The 14,888-nt window shown below is 40.6% G+C and overlaps 1 protein-coding gene across 1 annotated transcript in view; it reads left to right on the top strand.

The window, feature by feature from the left end:
- LOC310994480 (transmembrane protein 132C) overlaps positions 1–14,888 on the top strand; it is a gene marked incomplete at both ends in the record, with an annotated part of 135,282 nt that overhangs the window by 72,123 nt on the left and 48,271 nt on the right. The window contains one exon of the mRNA XM_083983189.1: positions 4,584–4,727. Within this exon, the coding sequence (XP_083839315.1) occupies positions 4,584–4,727 (144 nt within the window). The remainder of the gene's footprint in view (positions 1–4,583; positions 4,728–14,888) is intronic.

Genomic DNA, 14,888 nt, shown 5'->3' with positions numbered 1-14,888 from the left:
CTAATACTCTGAACTTTCGCTTTTGAAATCACTCCGCCCAGCAGCCGTGTCTGGAATGTAGTTCCGGCTACGCATTTGCCTCGAAAAACAACTCTGTCTCGTAATGTTACATGATTATTTCATATGTGGTGAATGTGCAGGTCACAACTTGTCCACCAGAGAGTTTTGGAGTTGTTGGATTGTGTAGGCTATTTGATGAGTTTGATGAGGGACAGGGGACCTGTACCATTCACTTCCATTGTGTTGACTGAGCAACTCGCGTCTCTCTCAATGATCTCAAAACAACATGCACTGATGATTAAAGGAAACTAACCTACTCCTATGACTATAGAGATTATGGTGATATGAGAATTTGACAAAATGTTGAACTATCCCTTTAAAGCCACTTCAGGAGGCTTGTCCTTTATAGTGAGTTCAGCATTAACCTCAGGCACCATCAGAGACACTACATTATAAATCAATGTAAGCAACATCTCTGATTGATACCATTTTAACATTGAGTCTCTTAGTGACAGAACTATGATTGTGGTCCATAGATAAGTTGTGTAAAACCAAGATCTTTCTATAGAATAAAACCTTACCTATAAATAACCCAACCTTAATAAAACCTGTGATAAAAGCATTGGGGAATGTGATGAAACATGGGGCAGTGATTTTATGCTCTGTAAACAGTAACTGTTTGTTTGTGTGATTAGCATTCGAAAATAAGATATTCAAAAGAGCTAAACAACATCAAAGGAGACATATCTGCTTTCAAAAGGCCACTGAAGTAATTGCAGCTAACTAACACCCCTCCACTTCCCCTGTCTAAAATAAAAGTAGAAGTCATACATGCATTGCCTCCTCCAGCCTCAAACACACCGCCCTTTTGTTTGCTCGTCAGCCTCTTCAAACTTGAGTCATTCTCCACTCTTCTTCACTCATTGTCATGGGAACCAAGAGAGCCCCAAGGAACATGTTTTTTTGAAAGACAGCATGTAATGCATTATTCCTGTAATTTTGCCCTTTTGGTAACTGCTATCCAGTCATTACCATTATGGGTCCACGGGTGCAGTTGCTTTCTCAGAAAGGTGTGCTGCCTTCTCCTCTTCCTGTTTTTCATTTGTTTTCAAGTGCAGCACAAATGAGCCCTATACCTCAGGTTTGTGTCTATTAACCTGTGGATTATATAAGACCGTTTATTTTTTTCAATGAAATACCAAGGCATAGGTCATTTATATCATTGTAAACTATTCTAAAGACTCTAATGCAGGCATTTGTCATAGCTTGTTTCCTGTGGCTTTCTATGTACCTGGCAAGCCTGTAAGACTCCCACAGCCAGACACAGTCATTTATTAGCATCATGATAATGGCTACCTGCTTTTACCCAACTGACTGCTTATAAAGAACGTCTACAACTAGTTCCTAGATGTATGTCTCTGTCTCCAACTCCTCAGGAACAGACATACAGTAAGATTAGCAATCACTGCAGAGTAATACAGCACAGTACAGTTTTGTGTAATATAGTAATTAGAAAACGGACCTAACAGATTTCAGGCCCTATTTGGGGTTGAACAAGTCTTTCCTGTCAGATGTAAGGACACCTAGAGATGACCACGTTGGTCTGTCTGTAAGTCTGTCAGTCTACCACCTTGTTCCAGACTGAACCAACTGTAGGATGGTTTGCCATGAAACATGGTGCAGATATGGCACCCAGAATCCTAATGACTGAGCTGATCTCTGACTTTTCCCTAGCTACACCATTAGGTTCAGATTACTACAAAACTATTGGATGGAATGCCATGAAATTGGGTAAACACATTCATATACAGCTCCTCAGGATTAATGGTAATCACTTTGGTGACCCCTGAACGTTTCACCTTGCCTTGCACCGTCCTCAGGTCAAAATATAACATTTTGGTTTGAGACCAAATTATCTTCCAATTGAAAACAAGCCTAAGGTATACTGTATGTTGTGTTTAGCACTAAGATGATGAAGATGGCAACATTAAAACTACTTCTGATATTCACTAACTACTGACTACAATATGCAAGCAATGAGACAGTGATTTGCCTTTATTAGCATGCTGACAGCAGCACTACAGTGCAAAGCTGTAGACTCTTAATCTCAAATCTGTTTAAAACACAGTTTGACAAAGTTGAAGAGGTTTACTGTATAACGTATTGTGTGAGTTTTTACAGCATTTAATCGTTTTATTGTATTGCTATTGCATGGTTACTTTATTGTTTTTATCTTGATATACTGGTAGTTTCTCTGTGTTGTGTCAAAAATGTTAGCACATAGTAGGCCTACCTTCAGGTAATTCAGAATTGTTTGTATTCTATGTAATTTTTGTTAGTGTAAAGTACATTAATATTAATGTGCTCAGGGCATTTCATTCAGGCATGTCATAGTGTAAGGTGTGTTGACATGTTATTTGGGCAGTGGCCATGCAGTGCTGTCATTTCTGTGCATCAATCAGGAAGAGCCTCATCTCATCTGTAAATACTCATCCCACTGATGCAGGGTTTCATGGAATTAATGAGGCAGCTTCATGTGCTGATGCATGTGAAAGGGGGCGCTCTCTTTCAAATTGCTTTCCTTTATTGCCCCCTCCCCACCCCACCCCGCTCGTCCTCCCTCACCAGAAATCATATTAGCCAAACCAATCTCATTTACAAAATGCCATTTGTTAATTTAGCCCTCTTGCTCGTTGGTTACAGCCCGGGTGTGTGTCTGTCAAGTTGTGCATGAGTGCGAGAGAAATACAGCGAGTATGAAGCAGGAGGATGAAAGGAAAGAAAGACAAGAAAGAGAAAGAAAGAAAGAATTAATGGAAAAATCTTGTCCTTTGTCAAAAAATACCTTTTTTACTGTGCACTAGTGCAAGCACAAAAACTTTTCAAGACTTATTTGGAAGAGAAGAGAAAATGAGGAGTGAGAAGTAGCTGCTGTGCATCATCATGAGTCCTAAAGCATTCCCAACCCTCAAATTGGAACTTGATGTTTGATCAATACATCATAAAGTATACTGCGATAGTTTAGTCCCCGTTAGGTGATTATCGTTCCCCCCGCCGTCCACTGTCAGTGCTGAATCTGCTAGCGAGTCTGTAGTAATTACTGAGCCGTGGCTGAGGTGACAACTGGGAAACAGGAGGGCAGACGGCAATCAGTCATCTCCTCCTAGTTATTGTCTGCATCTACCACACCAGTGGCCTTTATCTCGGTTCGTCAGGAGCAGCGACCAACACGAGGCGAGTTATTACTGGCCCTGCGGCCGGGATAAGATCAAAGAAGACCGGTTGAACACGGAAGATGAAATGACTGTGCTCTTCTAAGGACTGCTGCATGGTTTGTCATGTCATTACCCCCCCACTTCCCCATGTTAATGCTCTTTTTTTTCTTCATCTTTTACAAGTCGTTCACAGTCTCATAATGAGGACGGTCTCCAATTATTTTGATGTGGGGGGGGAAATTACCCATCATTCGTGCTTTACCGAATAGAAATGTTTCTTCCCCTCACCTTTTTGTGCTGTAGGTGTTTTACTTTAGATCTGTGTTTTCTTGCCTTCTCCTTTGCTTTTTTCCCCCTCCCTCTCCCACATAAAATATTCTGCTCCATTTGTACCACTGGTTTGAACAAGAGCAGTTTGTCGTGTCAGAAAAGGAAGTACTGAGAGAAGCTCATGTGCTTCATGGTAATTTAATCTCACAGAGGAGAAGGAGAGCAACAGTGTCAGTCTACTGGAGGCAGAGAAGGGCATGGCCTCCCACAGACTGTGACCACGATGAGTGAAGTGATACGAGGTCAAAAAGGGTGGGGCGGGGGCATTGGGGCAGTGGTGATTAGAGTCCTTTAAAACCCCTAGGTGTGGAGGAACATGAGTCTGAAATTGAGTTCACTGCTGCTTTTAATGCTGGGATATTACAGGATGTTCAACAGGACTTGTTATGTCAGGCTTACTCATTCATTCAATATGTACACTCACTGTGATAAACAAACTTTCACAGAGGTTAATTTGAACTCGCTACCCCCTGACGCTTGTTTCAGCTCTGCCAACATGCCATCTGTTGTCCTGATGCTATGTTGCATCACTGCTAATGAAATAATTTGGCTTGAACCTGCCAGATTCACTTTCCTGAAGCTAAATTAAACCATCTTCCTCACTTGGTCATTATATACTGTATGCACCTCAAAATGGCGTTCAATTCAGTAGGAAAGATTTCTTTTTTCATGAACCAGGAAAAGTGTAGTTTTCTCCCGACTTAGCAACTGCAAACTTTCTTCTTCTTTGTTTTTGCTCTAGTTTTGTGCTTCTACATTATTAAATCGTATTTTTGATTAATCTGTTACAGTCCAATGTAATTTTTTTGTTCATCACATAGTTGAGTGTCTGTGTGAGACAATGAGTTTCTGTGACCTCTGTGAGGAGCAATTAAAGCAACTTAATTTAATTCCTTTCTTTTGACATGTTTGTGTGCGTCAGTGAGAATAAAAAGACCATGTGTGTTTTTGAGACTCTAAAAATACGTTTGTGAGCTGTTCTGGCCGTAGTTTCTGATTAATTTTCCCTTCTAACCTGTGCAAATGTGTGTGTTTCAGGGTCAAGCTGAAGGATGGCGTGGCGTTCCTGGGAGCCAGAACCAGTAACCCGGTCTTGTGGACGGTGAGTCAGGATGTCAGAAGTGAAGGTCACAGAATTGTCACGCTCCACTGTCGGAAGAAGGACAACGGTTTTAGTCAAAGGTACGTCGCCCGCCTCTCTTTTTCTGGAGAATTAATCAGTGTTGGAATGAAATATTATGAAAGGTCCACTCTGCTGAACAACCAGAAAGCAGAAGCACACTTGTCCATTTCTTGGGCAGCTGTCAGTGGAGAGCGATTGCAAAGAGTGAGGATAAAAGAGGACATGACTCAGCATCTGACCCACTCACTCCCTGCCTCTGCCATTCACACAAGTGTTCAGTCAGGACCAAGTGCAGTCAATAAAATGTATTGTTCAAGGAACAAAGTGTTGCCTTTCTGTTGCACTTCAAAGATAAGTCTGGTAACAGTCTATATTTTTCTTACTGTCACCAAACCAGAGGCCTGATACAGCTTATTCCTCGGCAAGCTAAAAGACATCACAAAGTCACACTGTTGCCCTGGCTCACCTGTTCTTTCATTGCCTTCAGCATGAGCTATCAGTGTATTACATAAACTACACATACACCTCAGTGCTGTTGCAAGTTGTTGGATTTTTTAGTTTGAAAATAGTCCAAGCAAAGAACCAATTCTTCCTGTAGAAAGAAAAAAAAATGTTGTTCAATTTCTTCATCCATCGGCTATAGAGCCCATCTGTGCACGTGCAGGGTCGGAGGACTGCTGGAGTCAATCCCAGCTGACATACAGGGTGAAGGCAGGGTCACCCATCTATAACAGGGTCAACATACAGAGACAATGCACACACACTTGCATTCACACCTACAGGCAATGTAGAGTTGCCAATCAATCTAATGCGCAAGTTTGGACTGTCGGAGAACCCACCCAGGCTCAAGGAGAACATGCAAATTCCCTCTTGCTGACAGTCTCAACAGTGCTGACCAATTATGCCACCCTAAGACTCCACTGTTAAATCAAATTCAATTGAAATCGTTACTTTAAATGTAAAATAAGGATCCTTAAAGTTTTAAATAAATTTTAAGTTACACCTTATTAGAATTTACCCATTATTTGACCTGCCAATATAAATCACATGTGTCACTATTGTTAGTTTAAGGAGAACAGCAGCCAGTGAAAGTGTGTTCCCCCAAATAGCGAGCTTTCAGATCTTCTAAGTGCCCTACTGACAGTTATGCATGTTTTATCCTATTAAGTACAAGTCATGTATGTTCAGCTGCTGAACATTTTTCATTGCACACCGCCATTTCTCTTTAGACTGATTCTTCACCTTCTGCACAGCCATTCATTTCACTTCATTTCAGTGCAGCAAGAAAATCAGCCAGCAGAGGCTTGGGATGGGTGATCCATCAGAGTGTGTATCGCTGTGGGGTTTTATCATGGTGTGGTAAGCGCGGTTGGGAACCTTTTTTCAAAACTGGTGATGCATGTAAGGATACTTACATGATGACGGAGGGTGCTTACTGTATCCAGGCACTCAAGAGCTGTTACATTAATAAGCTACGTTGTGAGAAATCAAATATAAAAAGACAAGAAAATGAGCCTATATGTATTTTGTGAAAAGACGATTAGCATGAATATGAACTACTGTATCTGGTTGTTTGTTTCATCACAGAGGAGGGTATTCAATAGCTGACACCCAAAACTGTGTTGACAGGGAGACTTTGAATGTATAGCAGCAGGGTTCAGAAAAGAGTCCAATGGCATAACTGCATTACTGAATAAAAGTTGACATAAAAATTGAGACAATTCTTTACTATGGAGCATTTAACATCTAAAGCAAGTTGTTTTTCATACCAGAAAGAAATGAAATATCTACTGTAAAAAAAAAAAAAATGAAAAGGCTGCTCGAAAAGGCAGGAAATCCATCTAAGCCTGAGGTGCAGTATGCTTTGAAAATGGTTTGGCAGTAATGTGAGGCACAGAGTACACCTAATATGTACAGTAGTTTATAGACTGAAATACCAAAGCCACTAAGTCATCCTTTGGGTATAAGTGAGGGCAGAAAGTGTAGCGTAATGTATCACAAGTTTGAGACACTTATATAAAGTCATGTAAAATATGAGAATTTCCAGCTCTAACACTGCTAAATCTAGAGTTTAAAAAACATGACGACATCAGGAAGCACAAGAAACATCTGCAACTCTCTAATCATGACAAAGCAATTTGAAGCATGTACAGCATATGTGTTCATGTGTGCATAATTGCCGCTTACATAACAGTTTGTCCATTTCTGAATAATAACCGCGTCCGTATTTGACATTCAACTCGGCAGCTAAATGGTTTCAGGCGAAGACAAAGTAGCCGCACACAGGAAGTGACACACCCCAGCTGGGCTGTTATTTCCTCCCCGGTGTCAAGGTGACGACAGTGATGAATGACGACTCATCTATCATTTACATGCATCTCTTTCACAGCCCCGCTGAGAAGAGAACACTTTGAATTATACAGGACTGATCAAATCAAGGTCATACATGTTGAATCTCCGCTGCTCTGTGCTCGACAAAAGACCACCTTGAAGTATTGAAATGATAATGCAACACCTGCTGTGACCCCGTGGTTTGAGCTTTCTTGAGCTTTCATTAGTTTTCGTGCTTCTGATTTACAATACAGAACAACAACAATAAAAAAGCTTTTTTGACTCTTTCTAGTCCAGAGAAATAGTTTTTTTGAATTAGTTGTTAGAGATTAATAAGTGGTTGCAAAATCCTGTTTCACTTTTAATACCAAAACGAAGAGTTGAGAGAGGAGCCCAGTCTCATCATCTACGGTTCTCCGACTGGCTCAGCCGGTGGGCTCTGTCAATTCTCTACAGATATATTTTTCAGACATCGTACAATAAGGAGGGTGAATAATAGAAAGGTGCGCTTACTTGGATTTTTTGGATTTTGTCTCAAGGCCTTGAAAGTAATCTCCCAAATTATTTTAATCTTTTATCGCCCAGGTACCTGCGAGGATTTCCCTTTTGACACACTTCCCCCTGTTCACCAGTAATAGATCCATACTTGGGGAGTCTTTTTATTCAGCTGCTGTCCCGTGGGTAACATTTCCCATCAGTCAGGTTAAGTGGTAAAAGATCTTCATTAGCCAGAATTTCAATGGGGGTAATATGTGAAATATGTGGAGATGTAAGCCAAGGAGTGTGAAACGATAGGTGCCCTAAAACATTAAATGTCTCCTCATGTCAACTGAAGCTCACTTTACCATCCATTAAAACAGCATCACTGCCAGAACCAGGAAGACAAACAGCAGGAGAGGGGCATGTCTCCTCTGACTCTATGTACGTAGAACGATTTTATAGCCAGAGGTGGAACCATCAGGGGGCAGAGGCGCTGAGACAGGCTTGATGTCTAAACTTCTTTTAGCCAATCACAGCAGACATGCATCATCTATACACAGAGACCTGAGGGACAGTCGTAGAACTATAAAACTGCACAGACACAAATACACAGACACACACACACTTTGTACTACAAATTAGGCTGCATGTTTTTGACCATGTGCTTAAAATAAAGTGGCAGCCGAAAGTTGAAGGTGAAAAAGCCTTGGACATGAAAACATGTGAAATGAAAGTATATCTGCTACTTGACTTTCCCAATTAGCTATATAGCTCACTGAAAAAAGTCAAGATCCACAAGCTGCTGCAACAAGAGGGCTTTGATGATCTACTTCATTTACAGTCATACTTGATTTTGTTTCATCCACACAACAAAGCAAACACTACAGATCAGCAGAGTGTTTTCTTTATGGAATAAGAATCTCTTATTGGTTTAATTTAATTTAACTAATCTGTGGCAGGTTTATTGGGACCTTTTTTGTATTTTTATTCTACCAAGAACTTTTCAATTTCAATCTGTAAATTTACTTTGTATAATTTTATTTTTCAAAGACCCTTAGTCAAGCATTTGCTCTAATGCGAGAGTACTGGAGTCTTTTCTACAAAGTTCCACTTTTTCAATGATGAGCTCCAAATTTCAGTTTTGTTTATGGTGTTGAATTTGTTTCCTTACATTACTATGGTTGAGAAATGTACCAAGTTGGACTAGTTGGACATTTGCATGAATTCATTTCATGTTGCATTTTTCTGGAACAATTATGCAATCAGAAAGGACCTCAAAGTTGGTTACTAAATATTCTAAGGAAATCCTAGACTGAGATGCACTTAAAGTGAACTTTCCTAAAAATATCTCATCAACATAGCAGCATTGTCTTTTGGTGCCTTGACAGCAGAAAATAATTCAGGTTCTTCCAAATTGAGGCTATTTGGCAGCATGCTGTGTGCTGTGTGCAGCGAGCGACCACGGCGCACCACGGCCCCCGCTCTCAACAGATGGCGTGTCTTCCTCTTGTGAACAATACACTGAACACAGTTTTATAAAACATCAAAGAAAAGAAAACACATAGCACCTCTTATCACCAGTCCATGTTGAGCAGAATTAGCCACAGATAGGTTACTGTGTGCATGTCCGTTCAAGTCTCCAGGCTGTAATAAAGCTGACTGATGCAAGATCAAAGTGGCACAATGGTCATCAAGACAATTCTGTCTGCTCTGTTATGAAGATGTATTAGGACACTTCAATGCTAAGAGGTGTCCTTCACCAGACAGCCCTCACAGCACTCTGTTACCATGGAGGGAGAGAATGCTTTTCAGTACAATCAAGCTAATTCATATTCACTTTTCTTCCGCAAGTGCTGTTGAATTCAAAATCCCCATCAGCTGTTGGCTTAATTAAGCATGGGAATGCAACACGCATACTTGGGAATCACATACACATGCACCCCGTGTCTGCCATGTCGATGCGAGTGTAGTGGGTGGGTTCTCCATGTAAATGGAGTTGTTGCTAAAGGGTAATCACATTGCAAAATCAAAAAGAAAGTCATCAGCCATGCACGTCAGGTGCTCAAGCTGCTTCTGGCTCCTTTATTTCTTTTTTTTAATAGAAGCTAACACAATTCGGAGTTCCCATTTGATTGAGGGGAAGAGTTGAGAAAAGGAAGCAAATGAAGGTTTTGTTACAGCGGCAGCGGCTCTGTGGCCCTGCGTTCTCCGTGTCAACCGGTAGCTTGTCCAAATTGCGATGGGAGTTCGATTTGCAATCGCAGGATGTGAGGCATGGCATCTAACAACTAATTAAAGTAAACAGAATTTAAGGGCCAACATTTCTTAATCTGCTTCCACTCTCTCAAATTAACACATGCACAGAGACACAAGCAATAAAGTATTTGACAAACAAAGGGCCTTTCTCAATCCCTTGACATTACTGATTTAATCTTTTTGATAAAATGATATGTTTTTGGTGTTATTCAAATGGTTTTGCAGAACATTCTCTCGATTGATTTGCTCATTATAAACTGGTGTCTTCAAATCCCTCATTCTATTTTGTGATTGGTCATCGGTAGTTTATGATCAGATCAAAGCTAAACAGATTCAGTTTACTATCAAAAAAAAAAAAAAAACTCTCAGGAGTTTTTGTTGTTGTTTTCCTTTTAAAAGTGAATGAGACAATGAGAATTGGAAACAAAAGAGTTTCAAATTCCTTTTTAACTGATAGATTAATCAATTCATTGATTAACTGTTACAGCTCTAATTATGACCTCTGTAGCTGCAGAGAACTCTCATCAATGCTTCTCTCTGGTGAGCTCCCTACATTTCCTCATCAATTTCATCATTTATTAGACAGGCAGCAGAATTCTATATTCAATATTATGAAAGCAGCCAAGCATAATAAAAAAATTACAAGACAGATAGGTTATGATTACGGTCACGTACAGCCTTCCCCTTTCCTTGCTTGCATGCTGAATTTTTTGCTGGATAATCAAACTGTGAGCTGCTGGCAAGTTCGAAAGTTTTAAGTTTAGTGAGCCGCACTGATGTAGTAATGATGGCCATCACCTTAAGTTTGTCCGCTCTCAACAATTCATGGTTTATTAAAATCATTTAATTTCCTATAAGTGATTATTTTATTGCAGCAATCTTAGCCTGAGCAAGACTTTGTTAAATTAACCTTGTGCTAATGCAGCCTCTCCATTAACGTGGCTGTATTTAATTGAGTCTTGTCCCACAAGTGTAAGTGTAACAAACACACTACAGTATCGAGCACTATTATACCTTGACTTGTGCAGAAAAGATGCTTAATGAGGCACAAGATGTAAAACTTCCACCACACTTCTATAATCACCTGCATGTCTGAAAGAGTCTATGCATACAATGAAATATTCAATAAGTGTTTTTCTTACTGTAAATATTAAATGAGAGCCATCTGTGTGTTGTCTGACGCACTCACACACACCCAAACAAACAAACAAACAAATGAACAGAAAAAGAAAACCTCCCCTCGGCATCTTTTCACCTTCAAAGTCTACGAGATCATGATACATGCCACCATAGTCAATTTGTCTGCTGTTGCTAGAGAGGACACCCGCTGAGAACGAGTAGGAGTCAGGCTTAGTCTACAAGACTGACAAGACAGCCTTACAACAACTACACAATGATGCAAAGCCATGTGGAGCAAAGTTCCCGGGGCTGCTTATCTAAAAACACCACCACCCATAGAGTTGCATCTGAGTGACACCACAGCACAGATAAATGGCGCTGAGCTTGAACCAACAATATATGCTTTCCAGTGCGTGTTTCATCATGTTTCCACTTATTGCAGCCACGGTGAAATTTATTTTAGGCATAGGATTTAAATAAATAAATAAATCTTACAGAGAAGTTACATGAAGAGTCTCTGAGAGTCTCTGCTGTGCCTTTGATGAGGAAAGGCTGCTCAGTGTGCAAGTCCCGGTGCGAAAATAGGTTAAAGATTCAAATTGTTTTCCAGCAGTAGGTGAAATCATGTTTTAAGCATCAGTGAAATCGAGGCTTGTCACTCTGCGTTTGCCCCAGCCATCTGCTGAGGGAGGTGACATGAGTCTCTCTGAGGGTCTTTCAGTGAAACAGAGGAAGCATGCATCAATGAGGGGAATGGAAACCCCACGCTTGTTTTAGACTGAGATGATTAGCATATACTCTGCTGTGTGCTCTGGGAAGAAGAAAGCTGCAATTCCCATATAAATAGTCCATAAAGATTCTAGTTAGATAAGAATGCCTCTGCTAAGCATTGTTATAGCGCTGTGCAACATTTCCTTCAAGTGCACCATACATCCTCTTTTATTGTTATGTGAGATTACCTGCTGAGGTGTGTAAACAGTTGTGTTCCTTAGGGCTATAGGCTATAACTCAACACTATCATTTATCAACTTCCAGCTGAAACCCATAACAATGATAGGATCTCATCATGTTACTGCTGTCCAGATCAATGATTCTGAGCAGACTGGAATTCAAAAAAAAAAAAGAAAAAAAAAGAATAGTTTTTCTCTTTTTAGGAATGGCAGTGTTGGGGCTGTCAGTAGGTAGGCTGTTGTCATATTTTAGCCACTATTGGATGAACTGTCATAAATTTTGTAGAGACGTTAATGTTCCCTAGATGAATGAACCCCAATTATTTTTTTGATCTCTTGACTTTTCAGCTTGAGACACCAAAAGGTTGACAGCTCTCAACATCTGATGGGCGGATGGTTGGTTGGTTGGTTGGTTGGTTGGATGGATGGATGGATGGATGGATGAATGGATGTTAAATGTCCTTGCTTTCAACTACACATGCCTTTCATGTAATGTATCCCTGTGCTCTTTAGTTGTTGGCTGTGCGGATTAGGTTTAGTTTCAGATTTGGGGAAGGAGGAGATAGAAACTGCTATGTAAATGTATTTGTTGTTGCTTCTAGATGTCTAACACATCCCAATAGATTGTTGTAATTGTATATCTACAGTACTACAAGAGCACTGTGATTTACAAATGTTCAATTCAAGTCTTTTTTTTCCAAACAAGACTGTCTGTCTGTTGCTTTACGTTGTAAGGCGACCTCTAGTGGCTGTGATAAGTACTATGGCACAGGAAAAGAAGGACGTTTGTACAAAGAGCCAGTAACAAAGTCAAGCTCAGGAGGAAATGGGTGGGTCAACACAGGATGTTGTAGGCCTGTTTGAAACCAGTACTTGTTGTTTCATCTCCATGACCATTCTACAACCTTAAATCTTCACTTATAGTATTTCAATGCAAACAACAAATATTCCTTGAACCTAATTGAGACATCTACACACCTTAATCTAACCCATCTGAGACCGTTCCATCAGCTCAACCACATGCTGACTTTTAAAACCTTGTTGACAAAGGTCACAGAGGGTCGGCAAAAGTGACCTGTCGTTAGGCTGGACAAAGTTGACATGACATTTTCTGCTGTTAGTAGTGTCTGCAGGTATTTTCTTTCAGGCTGTAAACAGCCACAACAGCATGTTGAATATAACCCTAACATCCTGAATGCGCCACTCACTGCTGCTTTTTAAGGTCAGTGCCCAGAGCACAAGGTAATAAGTGAAGTCAGGTAAGTGTATCAACATTTTTAGATCTTCTGATCTTTTGCTGATCTCTTTTCACCTCGCCTATGGAAGCTGAACAAGAAGAGAACAATGTTCCTTCAAGCTGAAGAAATAAAACTGAAGGAAAAAATAGGATTTTGAAAACCGAGGGTCTCTGTCATCCCCAGCAGAAACTAGGCCCTTGAATGTCCTCCTTAGGAATTAAATAAGCCCATGAATGGTGCAGGAAGTGAGGTCAGAGGCGGATGCAATGGAAATGTTTTAAAGCAATACTTATCTATGACGGTGCAGCAATTTTCGAGTGAACAATAAAGTAACTGCTGAGCGTGTCACCATGTTAAATCATGTTTATGATGTGCACAATCAAACATTCTGCTGATGACCGGGGTAGTCCCTAGACCCAGCAGATACACTTTGTAGTGCTACATATTGACACAAAGAATAAAAGGCAAACCACATGAACAAAGCTGCTTGTTGTAAAACACAAGCACAGCTCATTGTTAGAACATCTGTTTCAGTTCGCACACATCTTCTATGTAAATCTATATTGGAAGATATGTAGTGATAATAATTCCGACGACCGTATCTCGGCTAAAATGGAAACAATAAAGATCATGTTTCAATTCATCCAGCAGGGTTTTACAGCCAGAATCTGAACGTGAACAACAACATTCACTATTACAAACACATGAGGGTATGTTGGTCCCTTTATTACATGCTGCGTTCAATCACACATAGGTTACCTGGGGCCCCGGCAGTAGAACAGCCCCTCTCTGCGCTACATACGGAAGCCGTGCTGCATTCATGATCTCATTATGCTTGTCTAAGTGGCTCTGAAACAGCATGTACATTTTAACCCAATTTGATTGATTGTTCTCTTGATATGGTAATAATAGCCCGAAGCCTTGTATGGGGTGCAATCTTTTCCTGCTCTCATCACTTCTTCGCCCCATCTCCATGACAGGTTCTCTCACTCTCTCCACCCTTCATATGAAATGCAAGACAGTTATTATGAGGCCTCTCTTATGGAAATCCTGTCATTAGAAAATGGTAGAAATTTGTCACTCACACAGGCATTTGTTATTATGAGCAATGGTGTCATCCTATACTGGATATAATGATTATATTCCATACGGTAGCCGGTTGGGTAATGGGGGAATTTTTGGTATTTGAATTTGCCTGCAGAGCTACAGTGTGGACATAATAGATAATGGTTTGTTCATTCAGTGCTGACATTTAACTACACCTCATGAACTGTGAGTCCATGCAAATGTCCATTGTTTGGGTTAGTGAAAATGTGTCTATAAGGCAGCTTTACTCCATGCTGGAGAGTCGTTAGGAGCCGGAGTAACTGACAGAACAATGATGAGTGAAAATTGAATGAGAAAGAAGTTCAATATTCATTCCTCCTCACTTCACAGGGAAGAGGTCAGAGGGCCTTGTGCTGTTCTTTCTGATTGCACCAAGCTTAGCTCACATAGGGAATGAACACATACAATCAATGGCCGGAGCACGGCCAGGCCACTGGGACTGCATTTACAACCTGAGTTAAATCAAAGGTCCCGTCAGTGCAATCCGATTCCGATGGAGGAACTCTCCATGCATCAGTGAAATGCATGGATGTTAATGACCCGACTTCTGCCGCCTTCGTGAGTGTGTGTGTATGTGTGCGTGTGTGCGCCCACTGATGCACCTTTTTTATGTGTATTTGATTAAGAGGGAAATTAAAGAATGGACTACCATTAGTTCGGGCCTTGAAGAGCATGGCAGCTGTGATTAGTTCATGTTACTGTATAATCGGCTTAATTAACACTGCTTCAAAACAATGCA

This window comes from Trachurus trachurus (assembly GCF_905171665.1).
Source record: "Trachurus trachurus genome assembly, chromosome: 12".
NCBI classification, from domain to species: Eukaryota; Metazoa; Chordata; class Actinopteri; order Carangiformes; family Carangidae; genus Trachurus; species Trachurus trachurus.
This window is presented reverse-complemented; position numbering and strand designations above follow the sequence as displayed.